Below are 24,379 nucleotides of genomic sequence, written 5' to 3' on the forward strand. Positions count from 1 at the left end.
AAATTGAATAATTTGATGATCAAAATAAAAATATAAATAAATATATTTAAAAAATGCATCTTACTAATTAGAGTTTTGTTATTTATTTTTAATGTTTTAATTTTTTAATTAATTTAATTATTAAAATATTTTTTATATTTAAAATTTAAATTTAATAAAAATAAAATAAAAATATTTTAATATGATAAAATAGAAAATTTATAAAAAAAAAACAAAACAGATCAAACTAGATCTACTTGCAGAGGGATTCGTATATTTTTAACACGTCAGAATTGTTTCACACATTTAGTTTATTTTTTAATTATTAATTTATGTTTTCTCTTCTAGCTTAGTGTCAATTATAGCGGTCAGCTAACCCATTGGAGAACAGGTCTACCCAACAAAATTCATCTTGACGGGTTAACAGCGGGGCCGGTCCACCATCCCGACTGCCTGAAAATCCCGAAGACAACCCAATCAATGTGGCAAATAAAATACTATAAGAACATCTTGATTTAATTTAAGAGACCTTGTTTGATGTTAGGTTATTTGGAGTTTTTATTTATTTAATTTAAAAATATGTTATTTAGATTTTTAATGAGGTGTTGTATTTAAAAATTAAATTTTATAAAAATAAAGTTAAAGATATTTTGATATTTAATTTGATAATTAAAAATAAATAATATATAATAAGAAAAAGTCTTCTATTTTCTTCAACGCGCACCCATAATTTTTGTAAACCTACTTTTGTACATTTAATATATATATATATATATATATATATATATATATATATATATATATTATCTACAAAATAAAGTAATTTTACTTAGTATTGTTTTTTTTTATAAAAGTGTCCCAATTATAAATAATATAATATAATATAATATTATTATTAGATCAATATGGACCAATAAGAAATAACATCAATACATATATTTCTGTGCATTATCTAGTATATACCAAAATAATTTCTGTTAAAATAATTTCTGTTAATGAGATAACTGCTTTTATTTATGTTGAGTTTTTAAATTAAAAAGCATGAATTTTATGTATTTGTTCGAATAATAAAATAAAAATTGTGAAAAAAATATTACAGTAAAAATGTAATAATATTTTTAATTTTATTTTTAATAGTTTTAAATTTATGGACAGGTCAACCCAGACCCAAATATTCATTTATTCTCACATATATATCCAAATTAACCCGTCAATTCGGACACTTTAAAAATTAAGCATCATTATATATATATATATATATATATATATATATATATATATATATATATATATATATTTATATATATATATATTATTAATTATTAATTATTTTAAATTATTTATTATAAATTTGAAAGGCTAATTTTTATTTTTAACAAAAATATTTAAAAGATATTAATATAAATAAAATATTTTAATATTTTGATTAATAAATTTAATAAATTAAATAATTTTATGATCAAAATAAAAATATAAATAAATATATTTTAAAAATGCATCTTACTGACTAGAGTTTTGTTATTTATTTGTAATGTTTTAACTTTTTAATTAATTTTATTATTAAAATATTTTATTATATTTAAAATTTAAATTTAATAAAAATAAAATAAAAATATTTTAATATAATAAAATAGAAAATTTTTAAAGAAAAACCAAAACACATAAAACTAGATCTACTTGCAGAGGTATTTGTATATTTTTAACACGTCATAATTGTTTCACACATTTAGTTTATTTTTAAATTATTAATTTAAGTTTCCTCTTCTAGCTTAGCGTCAAGTCAATTATAGCGGTCATTCGCTAACCCATGGAGAACAGGTCTACTCAACGAAACTCAACCGCCTGAAAATCCCCAAGACAACCAACCAATGTGGCAAATAAAATACTATAAGAACATCTTGATTTAATTTAAGAGACCTTGTTTGATGTTAGGTTATTTGGAGTTTTTATTTATTTAATTTAAAAATATGTTATTTAGATTTTTAATATGTTGTTGTATTTAAAAATTAAATTTTATAAAAATAAAATTAAAGATATTTTGATATTTAATTTGATAATTAAAAATAAATAATATATAATAAGAAAAAGTCCTCTCTTTTCTTCGACGCTCACCCATAATTTTTGTAAACCTACTTTTGTACATTTAATATATATATATTTTTTATCTATAAAATAAAGTAATTTTACTTAGTATTGTTTTTTTTTTTATAAAAGTGTCCCAATTATAAATAATATAATATTATTTTTATTATTAGATCAATATGGACCAATAAGAAATAACATCAGTACATATATTTTTTGTGCATTATCTAGTATGTATCAAAATAATTTCTTTTAATGAGATATCTCTACTTTTATTTATCTGCTTTTATTTATGTTGAGTTTTTAAATTAAAAAACATGAATTTTATGTATTTGTACGAGTAATGATATAAAAATTGTAAAAAAAATATTACAGTAAAAATATAATAATATTTTTAATTTTATTTTTAATCGTTTTAAATTTATGGGCGGGTCAACCCACAATCTGACCCAAGTATTCAATTACTCTCACATATATATCCAAATTAACCACAGTTTTCGACCCGGCAATTCGGACACTTTCCAAACTGCTAGGTGTTGTATAAGAGTGTTGTATGTATCATTACTCTTCTTTTAATAAGATACATTTGTTTTTATTTATGTTGAGTTTTTAAATTAACTAGTATGAATTCTATGCATTTGTACGAATAATGATATAAAAATTGTGAAAAATATTATAGTAAAAATGTAATAATAATTTTATTTTTATTTTTAATCGTTTTAAGTTTATGGGCGGGTCAACATCCGACCCGGTAATTCAGACACTTTAAAAATTAAGCATCATTATATATATATATATATATATAGATTAGTTAGTTAAAAAGTTGAACTTTCCGCGTTCATCGAATTGGGTGTTGAATTTAAAATAAAATATGTTATTAGTCTAATTGGTTAAAGAGTTGTGTTTGTTTTGTTATGTTGCAAATTCGAACCATACCTATAACTTTTTTATTTTTATTTTTAACCGTTTTAAGTTTATGGACAAGTCAACCCACAATCCGACCTAAGTATCCATTTACTCTTACATATATATCCAAATTAACCACATATCTCGACCCGACAATCCGCATAATTTAAAAATTAAGCATCATTATATTTATATTTATATTTATATTTATATTTATATTTATATTTATATTTATATTTATATTTATATTTATATTTATATTTATATTTATATTTATATTTATATTTATATTTATATTTATATTTATATTTATATTATATTTATATTTATATTTATATTTATATTTATATTTATATTTATATTTATATTTATATTTATATTTATATTTATATTTATATTTATATTTATATTTATATTTATATTTATATTTATATTTATATTTATATTTATATTTATATTTATATTTATATTTATATTTATATTTATATTTATATTTATATTTATATTTATATTTATATTTATGAGGCCCGGTTAGATTTGTGGTTGTACATTTGAATTTATTAGTTTTTATATAGGTTATAAAAAATATAGGCTATTTAAGATTATTTTAAGTTATTATTCGAACTAGCATTTAGCCCGTGCATTTGCACGAGTAATAATATAAAAAATCATGAAAAACAATTACGGATAATATTTTTAATTTTATTTTTAACCGTTTTAAGTTTATGGGTTAGTCAACCCACAATCCGACTCAAATATCCATTACTCAGCATCATTTTATATATATATATATATATATATATATATATATATATATATATATATATATATATTAGTTAGTTAAAAAGTTAAACTTATATTAATGTTAAAACGTCCCGCGTTCATAAAATTTGGTGTTGAATTTAAAATATAAAGTCTTAGTAGCCTAGTTGGTTAAAGGGTTATACTTGTTTAGTTAGGTTGCAAGTTTTAAACATACCTCTAGCATTTTTTATTTTACTAACATGTATCCCGTGCATTTACACAAGTAATAATGTAAAAAACCGAGAAAAAAATATTACGGTAAAAGTTTTTTGGGCGGGTCAACCCACAATTCGACCCAATTATCAATTTACTCTCACATATATCCAAATTAACTACAGTTCTCGACCCGGCAATCCGGACACTTTAAAAATTAAGCATCATTATATATATAGATTAGTTAGTTAAAAAGTTGAACTTAAATTGTTAAAATGTCACGCGTTTATCAAATTTTGGGTTGAATTTAAAATATAAAGTGTTATTAACCTAGTTGGTTAAAAGGTTGTACTTGTTTTGTTAGGTTGCAAGTTCAAACCATACCTACAACATTTTTAATTTTATTTTTAACCGTTTTAAGTGTATGGGCGGGTCAACCCACAATCCGACCCAAGTATCCATTTACTCTCACATATATCCAAATTAACCACAGCTCTCGAACCGGCAATCCGGACACTTTAAAAATTAAGCATCATTATATATATAGATTAGTTAATAAAGAAGTTGAACTTATATTGTTAAAATGTCACGCGTTTATCAAATTTTGGGTTGAAATTAAAATATAAAGTGTTATTAGCCTAGTTGGTTAAAAGGTTGTACTTGATTTGTTAGGTTGCAAGTTCGAACGATACCTATAACATTTTTTATTTTATTTTAACCGTTTTATGTTTATGGACGGGTCAACCCACAATCCGACCCAAGAATTAATTTACTCTCACATATATCCATTTTATTTTTAACCGTTTTATGTTTATGGACGGGTCAACCCACAATCTGACCCAAGAATCAATTTACTCTCACATATATCCAAATTAACCACAGATCTCGACCCGACAATCCAGACACTTTAAAAATTAAGCATCATTATATATATATATATAGATTAGAAAACTGATATAAATAATATATATAATAAATATATATATTATGACTTATGAGATAATTTAAATTATGCAACAAATATGTAAATTGTTGATTATACTATATTTTTCTATAACCAAAATAAGGAAATAGCCAGAAAGAAATTTAAAAAAAAAATATTTTAAAACAAATTCATGCCCATAAATTGTCATCTTACAAAAAATTTAAAAACTGGACCGAAGAATTAGAGTAGATAAATGTGATTATGATGAGTTTAAATAAAATAAAATAAAAGAGAAATTAGTAATGAAACAGAAGAATAAACCGTGAATTTTATGACTTTTTTTTAATTCAAAAAATAAATAATGAATTAAATTTTAAGAAATTAGGGTACTGGTACATAACCTTCTTAAAGTAGGAAAAACAAATAAATAAATTTATTATTTTTCATGAGTTTAATTAAATCCAACTCATATCCTGAGGGAATCCCTCTAATAGGAAAGATCAAGTTTCTTCATTTACTTAGTGACAGATCCATCAAGAATCGTCATCATAAAGAAAATGCAAATAATATTAGGAGTTAAAGTTTAAGGATTTGGAAAATTAATATAAAGTTGGAAAGTTGGTCATAACTTGCCTCCAAAGTTATCTCTTTGTCACAAAAAAAAAAAAAAAAAAACAAACTTGAAGTGCAATCTAAGAAGCAGCTAGCACGCCAGAAAATCCAAGGTGGTCATAGTATAAACAACTATATATAACTATAAGCATTTGATCAAATTTTATACAAATTACACTAAATTAAAAATGAAGATTAATAACTGGTCATGGCTAATCTACCTTATAAGCCATTTAGTTATTCTATCTACTAATATAGGAACGATAAAAGCAAGCAAAATCTACTTGACCAACAAATGCCCATTTCCCATATGGCCAGCCACCGCCCCAAACTCCGGCCAGCCGGTTATAGCCAATGGTGGTTTTTACCTTCCCATTGGCCGAACCAAATCCATTCAGGCCCCAGGAACCTGGAGCGGTCGAATCTGGGCCAGGACCGATTGTAATTTCAATGATACAACAATTATACCCGCCTGCCAAACAGGGGACTGTGAAGGCCAGCTCCAATGCAAGGGAAAGATTGGCATTCCACCCGCCACTCTAATCGAACTCTCCCTCCAGGCCGACAAGAATAAACCGAGCTTTTACGATGTCAGTGTTGTTGACGGTTACAATTTGCCAGTGTCGGTTTCGACGAAGCCTATGAAACCGAGTTGTCTGATTGGAGGATGCGTGAAAGACATGAAGAGTGTGTGTCCTGAAGAACTGCAGGTGGTTAATGAGAAGATTAAGGAAGTTGTGGCTTGTCGGAGTGCTTGTTTGGCGTTTGGGGATGATGAGTTTTGTTGTACGAATGAATATGGGAGTCCGGATAAATGTAAGCCCAGTGTTTATTCGAAGATGTTTAAGGATGCTTGTCCTTCTTATTTTAGCTATGCTTATGATAGCCCTCCACCGTTGGTGAATTGTCCTTCTGATGAGTATGTGGTTACTTTTTGTCCTTCCAAATGGGGCAGTCATGAGCCACACCACGGTGAAAACGACACCTACATTGACATGGTTGAATGAATGAATGAATGTGTAACTTGATCAGTTTCATAGGTGCTTGTTTGTTTCATATATGAATTAATTAATTGGAATTGTTTCCAATTAAATCATTGTTCTATTGACTAGTATCAATGCTTCCTAAATATAAACATTCAAATCATTAACAAGCCAATAATAAAAGTTGTTTATAAATCAATAATATTCAATATAAAATCAATTCACTACCTACACTAATATAGTTCAAATGTCAAGATTCTTGTATAAGAGAACTCTATTAAGATAGTTTAAATTGAAATTGTGTCTATAAGATCCATTAACAAAAAATGGATCATGATCATAGTTATAATCATGAAAAGAGCTTTATAACCAAGATTTTGGTTATTGTGCTTATTCATGACCAATAAAATCTTGATCATGAATTAAAAAATATTATTTTTATTTTTAAATTAAAAAAATAATAAATAATTTTTAAATATAATAATAATATTTAATTTCTAATTTTTATACATAATAATATTTTTTAATTTTTAAAAATAATAATTAATTATGGATAATTGTATTCGGGATCAAAATCAGCGGAAATATTTGGATTATTGTTGTAGTTATTCATAATAATTTATTATTAATTATGAATAATTGTAAACAAAAGGAGAATAATTAGTAAAAATGGAGAAAATTGTGATTTTTTTTGTGCCCCGAAATATATGAAGAATGGTCTTTATTTATAGATCTCGAAAAATTATGAATTTTGATATAATTTTTTTTGAAAATTATAAATAATATTAAAATCGGGTTTTAAAGATAAGAGATAAAGAAAATCTGGACAACCAATCAAATGCTGACAAATGGCAGCATTTGATTGGATGACCTTTGTTGTAATTTTTGTCATAATTTGACAAAAACAAAGACACAATGACATGGTTTTGGTTTTGGTTTTGGTCATGGAATGACCGAACCCATTTTTTGTCATGGATAAAGATGATCTAAGGACCGGTTAACTTTGAAATATTTACAAAAAAAAAAAAAAAAAAAATTATACAACTTTCTTTTGAATAAGGAAAGAATTGTAAATAACAACCAAATTGGCAGTTGGAGAAAATATGAAATATATATTTTCAATTAAATAAATAATTTTAACATAAAAAATGAAGTGCTTCCATGGCTTAGGACAAATAATTAATATGATATTTTTCTCCCCTATTCCAATATCTTTTTTTTATTATTAAAGTGAATCAACCATTAACCTTTGAGTTCAAGTAGCAAAAATGAACATGTTTTTTATTTATTTATATTAAGTCCAAAACTAACATACTCAATAGTCATAATCTCTTTAATTTAAATCGTTTCAAGTGAAATCGACAATAACAACATTAATTTAATCTTGTTTTATATTAACTTTTAGTCTAGAACAAACACACATATTTACTGGCTGCTTTAGAGGCGGTAATATCGAGTGCTATTGCTAAGGCGTTCCCGATCCTGATCCATATTGCTAAGGGGAAATAAAGAAGAGCCATCTCATTCTCCTACTTGAAACTTGAACATAGCTAATGAAATTTTCAAATAATTGAGTATATTTTTACTGTCATTACAATCTCCTAATTATTTCTAAAGCTAAGCAAAGTTCTGGTTTCTTAATATATATATATTTCATCCCTCTGTTTTATCTCTATCTCGTCTGGTGTGGCCCGTGACTACTAGTGTTGCAGAGTGCAGCCATGCATGGGGAAAGACCAAAAGTCCAGCTCATGTGGGTCAATGTGTCACGCATAGACATACACTCTCTAATAACTAACTATTATAAATAATCTGATCCATCTCTTTGGTATCATCATCCAAAAAGATTAATCATCCATCGAATCAATGAAGATAATTACTTGTATCAACAGCTGCTCATTGTTCATTTACATCCTCTTCATCCTTTCTGGTAATTAATCTAATTGTTTGATTTCTATATATATGAACTGGTAATGAATTTGATCTATTAATAATTGATCATCAGGGGAGGCCAAAGAAATCACAATCAACTTGAACAACAACTGCAAGTTTCACATATGGCCAGCCATTGCCTCAAACACAGGCGAAGTCATAGCCAGGGGCGGTTTCCATCTTCGTTCAGGCAAAACCAAATCCATTCAACTCCCCGGAACCTGGAGCGGCCGCATCTGGGCTAGAACCGGCTGTGACTTCAGTACCGACTCTTATCCCGCATGTGAAACAGGGGACTGTGACGGCCAGCTGGAATGCAACGGCAAGATTGGCACTCCACCCGTGACACTAGTCGAACTCAACCTTCAATCCAATAAGGATAAACCTAGCTTCTACGATGTCAGCCTAGTGGACGGTTACAATTTGGCGGTTTCTGTTTCGACAAAGCCTGTGAAATCGAGATCTTGTGTGATTGGAGGGTGCGTGAAGGAATTGAAGAACAAGTGCCCTGATGAACTGCAATTGGTAAATAAGAAGAAGGAAGTGGTGGCTTGTCGGAGTGCCTGTCTTGCGTTTAAGGAAGATAAGTATTGTTGTGTTAATGAGTATGGGAGCCCTGATAAATGTCAGCCGACTAAGTATTCTAAGACGTTTAAGGAGGCTTGTCCTTCTTATTTTAGCTATGCCTTTGATAGCCCTTCTCCGTTGGTGAATTGTCATTCTGATGAGTACGAGGTTACTTTTTGTCCATCCAAAAGGGACAGTATTGATCATGATCAACTTCAATACAACTATGTCCAAGAGGACATGGGTATGGTTGAATGAATATGTATGTATGTTTTAGTGTGTAATAAATAATAATGTTCATGTAATCTACCGGCGGGAGACATACAGAATCCGGCATGCATGCCGATTGTCGCCGATGATGTGTTTAATCAGTTCAAAAAAGCAACTAAAATATCTTATATATCTGTCTTTTTCCTTAACTATAGTATCATGATAATGATATATATATATATATATATATATATATATATATATATATATATATATATATATATATATATATATATATATATATATATATATATATATATATATATATATATATATATATATATATAAGAAATGATTAGGTGAGGGAATGACGTGGCATAATTTCTCTATTTTTTCTCTTTCCTCTCACTTATACATTTTCCAACCATGATGCCTATTTTCTCTCTTTCCTCCCACTTATACATTTTTCAACCAATGAAGGTGATGCCACGTCATTCCCTCACCAAATTCCCTCACCAAATTCCCTCACTAAATTCACTCACTCTATCACTCCTCGTATATATATATATATAATTTACTTACAAATTTAATTAAACTTGTCATATTTATTCAATTAATAAATAAATAATAATATATTATTTTTTGAAGTGTTAATATATATATATATTATTTATTTTTTAACAAATGTACCATAAAAGTTATATATATATATATATATATTTATTGTATTTTATATTTTTTTAAGTTAATGACACATTCATAATTTTTATTTTCACTTTAAATTCATCACATTTTAATTTTTAAATTGAGTAATTTGCCAACTTAATTGGGCGATAAGCACACAAAAGAATCACAATTTTTTTATTTGTAGTATAAACTATTTTTATAATGCAAATTGCTTTTCCCACCCCCTCCCATATTCTCACCCCCGCTTCACTCTTTAATTAGTTCAAAAATGACTTATTTATCCTTATCACCTTTATATATTTATATATTCTTATTTTATTTATTTTACTTATTTTATTTTATTTAATTATTAAGTTTTTTTTATTAAATATAATTAATTAATTTTTAATATTTTTTTAACTTTATTTATTTAATTAAAAATACAAAATATTATTATTTTTATATTATAATTATTTAAAATATATTAAATATTGAAATGTGTACTAATATAATAAAATATAAATATTTAATATTTTATTATATTAATTATATATATATATTAAAATACTTATAAAAATTATTTATTAAATAATAATTAATAATTAGTCTAATCATAATATTTTAATTAATAATATTATATATTAATAATTAGTCAAACACAATATTTTTAATTTTAATTAATAATATTATATATTAATAATTATTTTTAATTTTAATTAATAATATTATATATTAATAATTATTCAAACATAATATTAATAATTATTAATATTTTAATAAATAAAATTATCTATTAAATAATAATTAATAATTAATCTAATCATAATATTTTACTTAATAATATTATATTTAATATATTTTAAATAACTATAATATAAAAATAATAATATTTTGTATTTTTAATTAAATAAATAAAGTTAAAAAATATTAAAAATTAATTAATTAATTATATTTAATAAAAAAAACTTAATAATTAAATAAAATAAAATAAGTAAAATAAATAAAATAAGAAATGTAAATATATAAAGGTGGTAGGATAAATATGTCATTTTGGAATTAATTAAGGAGTGGGGGAGGGGGTGGGAATATGGGAAGGGGTGGGAAAAGCACCTCCCTTTTATAATATAAGCTAAAAAAAATAAGTAAAAGAAAAAAATAAACCAAACAGGGCCGACTTTTCACTTTTCAGCCTGAAGCCTACGAGGTTCTAGTCTTTGGCAAAAAGAGAGCCCTTGCAGGGTACTGCAGCCGCCGCCTCAGACTCACTTCTTTCCCTTTGTCCCAGTTTAGTTCATCCGCAGGACCAAGGAACCCAGATAGTGAACTTAAAAGAGAGACATTTTTTCGAAGAAGAGAGGGTTGGACCAATCATGGCGTATGGTGGAGCGGCCATGGGTCCACCGGCGGCAGCAGTGGCGGGACAGCAAACTAAGAAAGAGGTTAAACTTGACAAAGAGTGTGAGATCAGAATCGAAGTAGGACCGGAATCGCCTCTTCGCCTCCGTCTCCTCAATGGGATTGCCGAAATATTTGGCACCGAAATTCCTCCAGGAATTTGGCTCACTTTCCCTCCCAGACTCAAATTTGCTGTAAGCTATTGCTCATTTTTTTGAGAAATTTGCGAATAATAATGCTTACAGATAAATATCCTATGTATATTGTTGTCAGGTAACATGATTTGGGTTGAGAGTGCAAATTGTCTTGCACTTATTGATCTTATGGTTGCATTATTAGAGATCTTTTCATCTATGATGGTTAAGAGACAATAATATCTACACTATTCTTGCACTCACTGCCTAATCTGATAAAGTGAACCACTGTTAACAACTCTGAATAGTCTTTTAGGGTTTATGTTAATGTTCAACATAATGTATCTTTTCAACATGGTGCTGCCCTGGACTTCATTGGATACTCCCACCAGATAATTAGTTTCTAGCAAGAAACATCAGTCTATTGGGATAATTGTAATATTTGATTTTGCCAGATAACCAGTTTGTAAGATAGATATAAGTCTAGTAAGAAGAAACATTGTACTGGCTTTATTGTATGCTGTAATAATTGATTCTTTCAGACAAGTCTTCTTTGATAACCCTACCTTCATTATACTTCTCGATGCTAATATACGAGTTACCATTTAAAACAAATTGTGTTTCATTAACTTGAATTATGATCCACAATCAGTTTGTACTTTTAATTGGTCGTGTTTTTCTAACAAAATATTGCAAAGGATAACATCCTTCAATAATGTGTGTGATTTCTCCTCTTACAAGTGCAAAAAGCATTTGTAGGTGAGAGGATGATGGATAAGCTATAAACAAAATGACAGTGGTCAGCTAGTTATAGTGTTATATAACACTTCATGTTTCCACTTTTGAGCATAAGTTGTTATAGTCTCTTTCAGTTTGCTTGATATGCTTCTTACATTATTTCACAGGTTTTCACATGGTATGGAGCAACAATTGAAATGGATGGTATCACTGAAACTGATTATACAGCAGATGAGGTATTTTTAGTTCAATGGAACATGTAATGTACTGGTTGAGGAAAACTTTAGAAGTTAAGTTTGGGTCCTTTGCTGATTTACTAATCTTTTTAATTTCAGACCCCAATGATAAGTTATGTGAATGTGCATGCTATATTGGATGAACGCAGAAAGCGTGCTAAAAATTCATCTGGTGATTCAGAGGCTTCCCAGGTATCCCTTCATTTATTGTGAAACAAACATGCAAAAAGGAAAACATAAGTTGTGGTGTGTGTGTGTGTTTGGCAATGAATTGTTTTCTAAATAGGAGACAAAAATTTGTGGCAAGCGCAGGGGCTTGCATTTTTTGTGGGCAAGTGGTTCTTTTCCTCGTTGATGCCTTAATTTTTTCTCCAAAAAAGTATACGTGAATGCGAGAGGGGCGAAGGGAGAGAGAGAGACTTCATTGGCTAGAGATGAAGTGTGGAGAGCTTCGATAACCACGCTCATTCAACAACAATCTAAAGTATCTATTTTTCATTCAGGGACCCAGGGTTATTGCTGTTGGACCTACGGATTCTGGAAAGAGCACCTTGTCAAGAATGCTTCTAAGTTGGGCATCCAAACTTGGTTGGAAGCCTACTTTTGTGGATTTGGACGTAGGCCAAGGTTCTATAACTGTTCCTGGATGCATTGCTGCTTCACCTATAGAAATGCCTATTGATCCTGTGGAAGGGATCCTGCTTGAGATGGCTCTTGTTTACTTCTATGGATATGTCAATCCTGGGTAGAGATCTTGTCTTTTTTTTTTTTCTTCTTTCTTTTGCTGATTGTTTGCTGTCATCTTACTGTCTTTATTTGTTAAAAGATCATATGTTTAATATATGCTCCTTTTTATTCATAGTATTTGTTTCTCCTTTTCTGAAAGTGGTCGTATATAGTTTGAACCCAGATTTGTACAAGCTACTTGTCAAAGAACTTGCTCAAGTTCTAGAGAAACAATTCACTGGAAACGCTGAATCTCGAGCTGCAGGAATGGTTATCAACACCATGGGATGGATTGAAGGTCTTGGATATGAGGTACCTTTGATGCATGGTTCTATCTTATACTAGTGGCCCTATTTGGAAAGTTATAGAAAGGGAGAAACTGTTTATAAAAATTCAATTAAAGCTCACATGTGTCAATATTATATACTATTAGTCTATTACCATTTCTCAACATTAAAAAACATTCAATAAAATTTTGGGAAATGGTTTCTTCAGTTATCAGGGAAAAAAAAGATACTTTCCAAATAGGCTATGTTGATTGTCAGAGGAAACTCATGTTCTGTTTGTGACTATGTTCATTTTTATATCTCATGTATACTATTTTGCTGCAGCTTCTTCTCCATGCCATTGACACGTTCAAAGTCGATGTTGTCCTGGTTTTAGGTCAGGTAAATATTTATTTCCTGTCCCAACATAAGTTGATAATTTGACCAGAACCTGTGGTAGTATATAGACTTAAAGATGTTATCTTATTTGAGGAAGAGAATGTATCATAAATGATCTATGATGTCTTTGTTTTTTCTTCTGCTTCAGCGGTTGGGATAGAGATGCATAGTCTCTGTTTATTTTGGAGTACTATTTCTCTATTTGCGCATGTTATGATGTTGTTCTAGTTTAGTAAATGTGCCAACTATCAAGGTCCATAAATCATATGTAAAATATTGGACATTGATGTGGTAAAATATTAATTGGGACCTCATTGTTCAGCTAGAATGATATATCAAATTAAGAATTGTGTGCACCAAAAGCCCAATATTACATATACTACTCCAACTTCCAAATCCAGTTTTTCCCTTGTCTTTGTAATCCAGTTGGCAGATTCATGAATTCATCCTTAATATTTGTTAGTGTTTGATTATTCTGGAAGCTCAATTATCAGGTGGAGCCATCTCATGTTTATAACTATTCCCATATTTGCAGGAGAAACTCTATAGTATGCTTAAGGACGTGTTGAAAAGCAAACCTAATGTGGATGTTGTGAAACTTCAGAAATCAGGTGGTGTGGTATCTAGGAGTCAGAAAGCTCGTCAAAAATCCAGAAATTACAGAATAAAGGTTAATTAGGACTACTATTTCTGGCTTAATTATAATTTTATACCTGTATGCATCGATCTAAAGAAAACTATACATACTTTTTAGAGATAATAATAGTTAGTATTTTACCCCCTGAACTGATCTCTTTCAACTTTGCCTTTTTGTCCCTCAAACCCAACTTGTTGGATTTTGTCTTCAAACTTTTGAAATACTTTATATTCCCCTTAACTACCAGAAATAATCAAACAGCGTTAATGCAGTAGCAGGGTTGGCAGCATGATTGCGCAGTTTGTTTCTTTTGGTTAGGGTAAAATCAAATTTTTTTTTTTTGCAAAATCCAATGAGATTGGGTTTAAGGGGCTAAAGCAAAACCTTAAGAAGTTTGAGGGTGCAAAATATAAATGATCTCTTTCTATACATAAAGAAACACAATGCAATTGTTTTGGGGATGGTGGAAACTCTTATTTATACTTTTGCCAAAGTTGTGAGGTTTTCCATCAATAAAATCTTCAGCTACTCCTGTTTGCAGGAATACTTTTATGGCCTCTCAAATGATCTATCTCCGCACTCAAATACTGCGAATTTTAGCGATATATCAGTTTATAAAATTGGTGGTGGACCACAAGCCCCACGCTCAGCCCTGCCTATTGGTGCTGAGCCTGTTGCAGATCCAACAAGATTGGTCCTAGTGAATATCTCTCAAGAAATGCTCCACTTGGTTGTTGGTGTTTCATATGCGAAAGAGCCTGATCAAATTATATCAAGGTAAGTTGCTCTATGCTTCCCAACCTTATGATAACAGGAGGTGAACACAAAGTCATGAAACAATATCAGATAATTGCATCAAACAAGCCCTGGAATGGTCTGACTCAATTCTTTTTTTCATGCAGTAACGTGGCTGGATTCCTCGTTATCACAGGCATTGACATGCAAAGGTTTGATGTTAAACCACCTTTTTTTTCTTGTCTTAACATAAGCAACCACCTACCTAGCCTCTTTTGAGACACAATATGTTATTATTTCTCAACAAATTATTTATCATTTTGTTTTAAAACATGAATGCAGGAAGAAGATCACATACCTTGCACCATCAGGTAGTGAGCTTCCCAGCAAATATTTGCTCCTCGGAAATTTATCTTGGGTTGAAGCCTGAAGCGCCTATTATTAAAGCCTTTGACGGTCAATCTTCCATTGCTTTACTCAAAAACCGTTGTAATTAGAACAATTGGGTTATTTTTGTTTCTTAACATATTTTTGGAAGAATGCTAGTTGCTACTAAATCAGTTAGAGAACATGATACTTTAATCTGTGTATGTGTAGTAAACAGTGTCATATAACTTGACAAGTCTTTAAACCATGTTTTGACTTATAAGTTAATAGGGTGTAACCAAATCTTGCTTTGATTGCTTTCCTTATGATCAAGTTTGTTTATATTTACAATATATGGGTTTAGGTTAGGAGTTTTATATGATTATGATAGTGTCAAAAATGAGTTTAATCTGAGCTACAATCATTTTCAGGTTCGATTTATATTAAGATCATAAATTTGTGAGTAGTTACTGTTTGTATCATATTTAAAAAATATATTTATATGATAAAATTATATTTTATATAATATATATTGAAAATTTATATAATAAAAAAATAAATTTAAAATTATTATAAAATATGGATAATAAATAAATATATGATGTTCATGTATATTTATTACCATCAGGATCCATCTCTGTCAAAATTCAAAAATAAGAAATTCCATTACTGATTATAATTGTGTCCTTAATTGTGTGGGAGTTGTTTTAGAAAAAAATAAGTTATAAATAAAACATAATAATTAAGATAAATATGCATACATAAATAAATATTTGGACTTAAATTTTAATAGTTTTAAAAAATAAAAATATTTATAACAGATTTGAGTAGGTTTTAAAAAATAAAAACTTTTGAATGGACTAAAAGGAAACAGAAAAAAATGTAATTTGAAGGAATCTAGTATGTGATTTAAATAACATTGCTAACAAATAGGCAAATATTATTATTTTTACAAAATTGAGATATATTTTTAAGGTATTTATTTATTATGAAATATTATTTTAATATAAAAAAACAAACATTAACTTCACAAATAAAAAATACTCAAATAATTATATCAAATAAATCTTAAAAGAAACGGTCAAAGCTCTCTTTCAAATGGCTTAGAATATAAATATATATATATATGTGACCTTTATTAATATCGTTTTAATTATATTTTCAGAAACAATATTTAGAAATATCCGCCTTATTTCATGTATTAAATCTAAAAAATAAATAAATCTTTTGAAGATAAATATTTTATATAAGTTGCGTATTGATTGGGTTTTACATTATACTCACCCCTCCTATTTATGTGCATATCTATTAATTATTTATTTATTTATTAATATAATATTTTTATCTATATAAATTAATCTATCTCCTAATTAATTATTCATTCCAATTCTCATTCTCTATCATTTTGATCAACATCATGAATATGAAGAGCTTCATTTTATTGATTTTTCTAGTTTTATTTCATCTACATATTTCAACCACACAATCTAGACTTCTCTTAGAACACTTTGATGAAGACACTTTCAGCGTCTTAGATTTTGGTGCCATTGGTGATGGTGTTACCGAAGACAATCAAGTAATGAAAAGTTTTATTTGAAAATTTGAAATTAATGTTACTTTTTCAAACCATATATTAAAAAGGTTCAAATTTTCAGGCATTTGAGAAAGCATGGAAAGCCACATGTAAATCCATGTCTTCAACACCCACCATGGTTGTGCCTTCGAACTATACGAGTTCTTGTTGCAACCATTAATCTTCTCCGGCCCTTGCGAGTCCAATTCTACCAATGTTTTGGTATAATATAATATAACCTAATAGTTTATCTTATATTCTTATTTATTCGACTTTCAATTTGTATAAAAAAATACTATATTTGTAACTACTTAAATCTAATCATTTTTTTAAAAGAAATTTCATTATTTTCAATCAAAGAAAAATCGACTAAGCAAAACGATAAAAAAAATGTAATTTATAATCAAATATTCTCTAATGGATACTTATCAAATATATACTCAGATTAATGGAACAATGGTTGCGCATAAAGATCCTGAAAAATGGGAATGTGTTTCTAAGGGATGCAAGCAGTGGATTGCATTTGACGATCTCACAAAAGATCTCTATATTTCGGGATCAGGCACCCTCGATGGTCGAGGCTCCAACTGGTGGGGTTCATATTGCGAGAATGATGAACATAAAAAGGTATATATTATAATAAGAACTTTGCAATGTCATAAATTTTAATAGAGGCATACATTTTCTAACTATTTTTTAAATCTTTTTTTTCCCTATTTCTTTAGAGCTGCTCTCACAAGCCAACGGTAAGTATCAATTTAACCTGCTTCACAACAAATTCCATATTTTTTTTTTATTTTTTTACTTTGGTTTGTTATTCCCTAAAAATGGAACAGGGTTTTGTGATAATGAACTCAATCAACGTTCATATAAGCGGTTTGACATTTTTGGACAGCCCACATATGCACATTGCAATCGAAAGATCCGACTCGGTATATGTTTCCAACCTCACGATAATTGCCCCTGGTGATAGCCCCAATACTGATGGCATCCACATTCAACATTCGACCAATGTTTTCATAGAGGACACAAATATTGGCACCGGTACAAATAATAACAATAATCCATTTAACTGAAAACAATTATTTGTCATTTTCCAAATTCAAATTTGTGAGGCATAATTAATTTGTTATGCAGGTGATGATTGTATATCAATTGGACCTTCTTCGCACATTAATATTAGTAGGGTTAACTGTGGACCAGGTCATGGAATAAGGTAACAGTCAATATACATTCACCCATTTGTTACATATATATTTAAATGAAAACAATCTATCAATTTCTTCTCTAATCATTAATTTGTTTTTGTCATCTTCTTTACATAATTCTTGTTATAACATGTAGCGTTGGGAGTTTAGGCAAAAATGGAGACTACGATACTGTAGATTATGTTTATGTAAGCGACATTAACTTCAATGGATCTACTAATGGAGCTAGAATCAAGTCATGGCAGGTACTGTTATTATTTAATCATTATTCATAAAGTTTCTATATGTTTTAACGATATTATAAAAAAAAATAAGAAGTTACTAACATTTCGGATTACAGGGAGGACATGGTCATGCAAAGAATATAGTATTTGAGAGAATAAACTTAATAGGAACAAAAAGACCAATTGTTATCGATCAATTCTATTGCGATCACACAACTTGTCACAACCAAGTGAGTTTTATTTTTTTACTTTTTTTTAAACGAATAGTTTAAACTCTCTTCTTATGATTTTTTGTTTTTGTAATTTTGTGTAGACAGCAAATGTTCAAGTGAGTGATGTTTGGTTCAATAATATACATGGCACCTCAAGTTCAATGGTTGCGGTAAGATTGGCATGTAGTCAGTCGTTGCATTGCAAGAATATAAATATGAAGGACATCAATATTCAATCAATTGACGTTGTACAACAAACAAGGACATTGTCCTCCTATTGCATTAACGTGCAAGGAAAACTCGAGGGTCAAGTTTTTCCACCCGTTCCTTGCTTGAATTATTAAGATTTTGTAATCAGTGTTACTTGTATTGTTAGATGTAAGGATTGGTTTTAGAAAAGTTTCATCTGGTATTTGTATAGAAGAAAATGAAACTATATAATATGAGCATTTCTATAGAATTTTTGTTTTGTAATTTGATTTTTCTTGGGACTTTTATCATCTTTTCTCATGTGAGGGGATTGTTCCACTAATTTAATAGTGTCCAAAAAATAATTACCATAATCTTTATTCCACTAATTTACTAATTTACATCTAAATTCCTCTTAATTATTTTTCTAATTTCTAAAAAATAAAATCTTAAAGATCCCTCCTTCTTAATATTTTATTTATGCATAATCATAAACTTAATTATATATATATATATATATATATGAGATTTATAGCTAATTTTATATATGTGAATGAATATACCGCTCTAATTATTTATTATGTTAGTATTATTTGTTTTTATTTTCATAAATCACGCTCTAAATATTAGATAAAATAATAACTGACTTAATAGTTAAATTTATTTTAGATTCTCAAGTTGAAGTTTAGATGATTTATATAAATTTGACCTGCTTTTATTTTATTTTTATCAAGATTATGAGAACAGTAAATTTCTTTGTCAATTTCTTTAAAAAAATTAAAATAAAATAAATCTTAAGATACTTTTAACTTCTATTACATTTATCTCCACTGCTACAATTTTTAACGAAATAAAAATGTTTTTACTTTTAATCTAAAAATAGACTTCATTTAAATAAAGTTAAATACTCTGTTTAACTAATCGAGTGAAACTTTTTTCTCTTAGTCAACTTATTTAACAATGGTGATATTTGTAAGCTTCCAATTATGTTTTATCTTGAAAATTTTACAAATCAAATATCTTATTGTCTTGGAGTATGAATGGATATATTGATAATTGCATCTATATATATTGCTGATTCAAACATCAAACAAGCCCTGGAATAGTCTGACTCAATTCTTTTGCATCTATTTAGGAAGATGTTAAAATTAATAGTAAACAGTGACATATAAGTTGAGGAGTTTATCCTTAAACTCCTATGTTTTTTCTTTTGAAAAAAAAATAGAAAACGAATTAAGTATGTATCCCGCAAACACATTTAGCAATTTAATTAGGCGCAGTGTCACTTGACGGACTCAAACTCAAGAAACTTAAGGTTAGTATCCACATTTTATTGCCGCTAGGCTAGAAGAGGAGATAATTTCTCCAATGTTAACTTATAAGTTAATGGGTGTAACCAAATCTAACGATTTTTATTAAAAACGTCTTAAGTTGTGAAGTTGTGTGGGTAGGGTTGGATGTTAACTTCATCTAATATGAGTGTTGTGTGTAGGGATGAAAATACGAAGTTGTGTGGGTAGGGTTGGATGCTAACTTCATCTAATATGAGTGTTGTGTGTAGGGATGAAAATACGATTGATGGTCCATTTTACTCGAAAATTTCTTTTATTATCATTCTTGCACGATCAGTTTGAAAAAAATTATTGATTATTGTTTATACCCTATTCTCTTAAATATAAATAATTTGTCTTTTGATAAAATAATATTTTATATAATATATATTAAAAATTCATAATATAAAATCAACTTAAAAAACTTTTATTAAATATGAATAATAATAATAAATTTGTTGATAATGTTGTAATTATCTAAGTGTAATTATTAGTGTTGGGTCATTGACACAAATACATTCGGTTATGTCCCGATTAAACAAAAAAAAAAACAGTTCTAAGTAAGATGGAAAACTGCATTAGTGGATTATAATTGTCCTCCTTAATTTTGTGTGATAGTTATTCTTAGAAGAAAAAATATGTGATAGATAAAACATAATAATTAACTTAAATGTGCATATTATTTATATATATATATATATAATAATAATAATAATAATAATAAATAAAAACTTTTGAATGGATTATAATAAAATAAAGGAAAAAATAATATGTAACTTGAAAAAATAGAAAAAATGAATAAAATATTGTCATACTAAATAATATTAATATGATTACTTTTAAAAATTGAGATATATCTTGAGGTTATTTATTTATTATAAAATATTATTTTAACATAAAAAATAAACACTAGAAAAATAAAAATATATATATAAATTATAAAAATACTCCATTAACCATATAAAAAATCCTAAAAAATAACCTATCATCTAAATAATCATTATCAAACAAATTTAACAAATAAATAAAATATTTTTTTTTGTTTAATAATCAATTTCACCCAAATTAATATAAATACTGGGTGGGCTTAAGCCCCAAAGCCTATACGTGCGTCAGTTTCTGAATTAGTTTGTTTACCTTTATTAATCTCGTTTTAATTATATTTTCAGAAACGATATTTAGAAAAACCCGCCTTATTTCATGTATTATATCTACAAAAAGAAATTAAATCTGTTGAAAATATATATTTTATATAAGTTGCGTATTGATTAGGTTTTGGCAGTTAAGCTACACAGTAAACATACCCCTCCTATTTATGTGCATATTTTTATTAATATAATATTTTTAGTTATATATATATTAACCTATCTCCTAATTAATTAATTAACCTATCTCTCAATCATTCCATTTCTTATTCTCTATAATTTTGATCAACATCATGAACTTGAAGAGCTTCATTTTATTGATTCTTCTCGTTTTATTTGATCTTCATATCACAACCGTACAATGTAGACTTATCTTAGAACACCCTAATGAAGACACATTCAACGTCCTAGATTTTGGTGCGATTGGTGATGGCATTACTGAAGACAATCAAGTAATGAGAAAGTTTTATTTGGAAATTTGAAATTGATGTTACTTATTCAAACCGTATATTAAAAATATTCAAATTATCTTAATTTGTTGCAGGCATTTGAGAAAGCATGGAAAGCCACGTGTAGATCGAAGTCTTTAACACCGACGTTGGTTGTGCCTTCGAACTATACGTTCTTATTGCAACCATTGATCCTCTCCGGTCCTTGCGAGTCCAATTCTACCAATGTTTTGGTATAATATAATATAACCTAATAGTTTATGTTATTTATTCATTGCTTTAAAATTTGTATAAAAAATGGCTATATTTGTGATTACTATGTTTCTAACATATACTTGTTGAATATATACTCAGATTAATGGAACATTGGTGGCACATGAAGATCCAAAAAAATGGGAATGTGTTGCCAAAGGATGCAAGCAGTGGATTGCGTTCGACGATTTCACGAAAGACCTCTATATTTCGGGCTCTGGCACCATTGATGGTCAAGGCTCCAAATGGTGGGGTTCATATTGCGAAAATTATAAGCATAAAAAGGTATATATAATATAAACTTTGTAATGTCATAAATTATAATAGAGGGTATACATTTTCTAACCAATTTTTTTAATCTTTTTTCCCCTATTTCTTTAGAGCTGCTCTCACAAGCCAAAAGTAAGTATCAATACAATCTCCTTCAAAATAAATTCCATAAATTTTATAATTTTAAATTTGTTTTATTTGGTTTGTTATTCCCTATAAATGGAACAGGGTTTTGTGATAATGAACTCAATCAACGTTCATATAAGCGGTTTGACATTTTTGGACAGCCCACATATGCACATTGCAATCGAAAGATCCGACTCGATTTATGTTTCCAACCTCACCATAATTGCCCCTGCTGATAGCCCCAATACTGATGGTATCCACATTCAACATTCGACCAATGTTTTCATAGAGGACACCGATATTGGCACCGGTACAAATAATAGCATTAATCCATTTAATTGAAAACAATTATTTTGTCATTTTAGGGTTTTTGTTGTTCAAAGTCAAATTTGTGAGGCATAATTAATTTGTTATGCAGGTGATGATTGTATATCAATTGGACCTTCCTCACACATTAATATTAGTAGGATTAACTGTGGACCAGGTCATGGAATAAGGTAATTACAAGTCAATATATATTCACCAATTTGTTACATATTAATTAAATGAAAAACAGTCAATCAATTATTTCTTCTTGACTAAATGTAGTTTCAAAATATAATTCCAATCATTAATTTATTTGTCATCTCCTTAACATAATTCTTGTTTATAACATGCAGCGTTGGAAGCTTAGGCAAAAATGGAGAATATGATACCGTAGACTATATTTATGTAAGCGACATTAATTTTAATGGATCTACCAATGGAGCCAGAATCAAGTCATGGCAGGTATTGTTATTATTTGATCATTATTCATAAAGTTTATATTTGTTTATTAACGATATTATGACATAGAAGAAGTTTCTAATGTTCGAATTATAGGGAGGGCATGGTCATGCAAGGAATATAGTATTTGAGAGAATAAACTTGATAGGAACAAAAAGACCGATTGTTATTGATCAATTCTATTGTGATCACACAAGTTGTCACAATCAAGTGAGTTATATTTTTCTACTCCTTTTTTAAAACGAATAGTTTAAACTATCTTCTTATGATTTTTTATTTTGTTTTGTGCAGACAGCAAATGTTCAAGTGAGTGATGTTTGGTTCAATAATATACATGGCACCTCAAGTTCAATGGTTGCGGTGAGATTGGCATGTAGTCAGACGTTACATTGCAAGAATATAAATATGAAGGACATCAATATTCAATCAATTGACGTTGTACAACAAACGAAGACATTGTCCTCCTATTGCATTAACGTACAAGGAAAACTTGAGGGTCGTGTTTTTCCATCGGTTCCTTGCTTGAATTACTAAGATTTTGTGTTAAATGTTACTTGTATTATTGATGTAAGGATTGGTTTTAGAAAATGGTTGAAGATAATAATATTTTTAGATTAGCAATCTATTAGCTTAATTTCAGAAAAATAGTTAGTTTTATTTATCATATTGTACACTAATTAAAAAATGACCTCATTAATAAACTTATTTTTTTTGGTATTTTAGACTTTTTGTAAATTAAACTGTCTCAATAAGTTATACCATTTAAACTATAAAATAAAAAGGAAGCCCTATGTAATAATGATTTTACAATTCACCACATAACAATTAAAAAATTCAATGATTCAAAAAATTATTCTTTGAGGATAGATTTCCATTATAATAAATTAAATGTTTATTTACTTGACATAAATTGTTTGCATTAATGTTTCAAATTTAAATATTATACTTTATTTTTTAATAATATATAGTTAATTTACGAATTATTATTGAAACATTTACAATTAAGTTATTAAAAAAAATTAGATTAATATAATAATTAATAAAGATATTATTCCAACTAAAATAATGTCAAACTAATTAGACTGTTTCAAAAATCACGTTCAAAATATAATATAATTAATATTGACTTAAAAATAAGTTTAAATAATACTTTAAAATATATAACAAAAATAATTAATATAAAA

At 27.9% G+C, this 24,379-nt stretch overlaps 4 protein-coding genes across 4 annotated transcripts; all 4 read left to right on the top strand.

The window, feature by feature from the left end:
• The first annotated feature begins 5,644 nt into the window (after nucleotides 1–5,644).
• LOC124915369 (thaumatin-like protein) lies at nucleotides 5,645–6,602 on the top strand. The gene has a single exon (XM_047456075.1). The coding sequence runs from the start codon at nucleotides 5,650–5,652 to the stop codon at nucleotides 6,466–6,468; it is 819 nt and encodes a 272-aa protein (XP_047312031.1). The 5' UTR covers nucleotides 5,645–5,649; the 3' UTR covers nucleotides 6,469–6,602.
• Nucleotides 6,603–8,310: 1,708 nt separating this feature from the next.
• On the top strand, nucleotides 8,311–9,201 carry LOC124916183 (thaumatin-like protein). The gene is made up of 2 exons (XM_047456911.1): nucleotides 8,311–8,374; nucleotides 8,450–9,201. Exons 1-2 carry the CDS (start codon nucleotides 8,311–8,313, stop codon nucleotides 9,199–9,201), a joined length of 816 nt encoding a protein of 271 aa, XP_047312867.1.
• Nucleotides 9,202–11,051: 1,850 nt separating this feature from the next.
• Nucleotides 11,052–15,633, top strand: LOC124914258 (protein CLP1 homolog). The gene is made up of 10 exons (XM_047454764.1): nucleotides 11,052–11,408; nucleotides 12,254–12,322; nucleotides 12,422–12,514; nucleotides 12,826–13,067; nucleotides 13,222–13,360; nucleotides 13,660–13,716; nucleotides 14,249–14,383; nucleotides 14,892–15,127; nucleotides 15,253–15,297; nucleotides 15,428–15,633. The coding sequence occupies exons 1-10, from the start codon at nucleotides 11,190–11,192 to the stop codon at nucleotides 15,513–15,515; spliced, it is 1,323 nt and encodes a 440-aa protein (XP_047310720.1). The 5' UTR covers nucleotides 11,052–11,189; the 3' UTR covers nucleotides 15,516–15,633.
• A 1,847-nt stretch (nucleotides 15,634–17,480) lies between these two features.
• On the top strand, nucleotides 17,481–23,729 carry LOC124916184 (probable polygalacturonase At1g80170). The gene is made up of 16 exons (XM_047456912.1): nucleotides 17,481–17,651; nucleotides 17,750–17,770; nucleotides 17,861–18,068; nucleotides 18,162–18,240; nucleotides 18,369–18,477; nucleotides 18,573–18,686; nucleotides 18,770–18,979; nucleotides 21,639–21,785; nucleotides 21,878–22,015; nucleotides 22,137–22,319; nucleotides 22,416–22,436; nucleotides 22,533–22,740; nucleotides 22,849–22,927; nucleotides 23,090–23,198; nucleotides 23,292–23,405; nucleotides 23,487–23,729. The coding sequence occupies exons 1-16, from the start codon at nucleotides 17,481–17,483 to the stop codon at nucleotides 23,727–23,729; spliced, it is 2,154 nt and encodes a 717-aa protein (XP_047312868.1).
• Nucleotides 23,730–24,379: the final 650 nt, after the last annotated feature.

This window comes from Impatiens glandulifera, chromosome 9, assembly GCF_907164915.1.
Source record: "Impatiens glandulifera chromosome 9, dImpGla2.1, whole genome shotgun sequence".
Taxonomy (NCBI): Eukaryota; Viridiplantae; Streptophyta; class Magnoliopsida; order Ericales; family Balsaminaceae; genus Impatiens; species Impatiens glandulifera.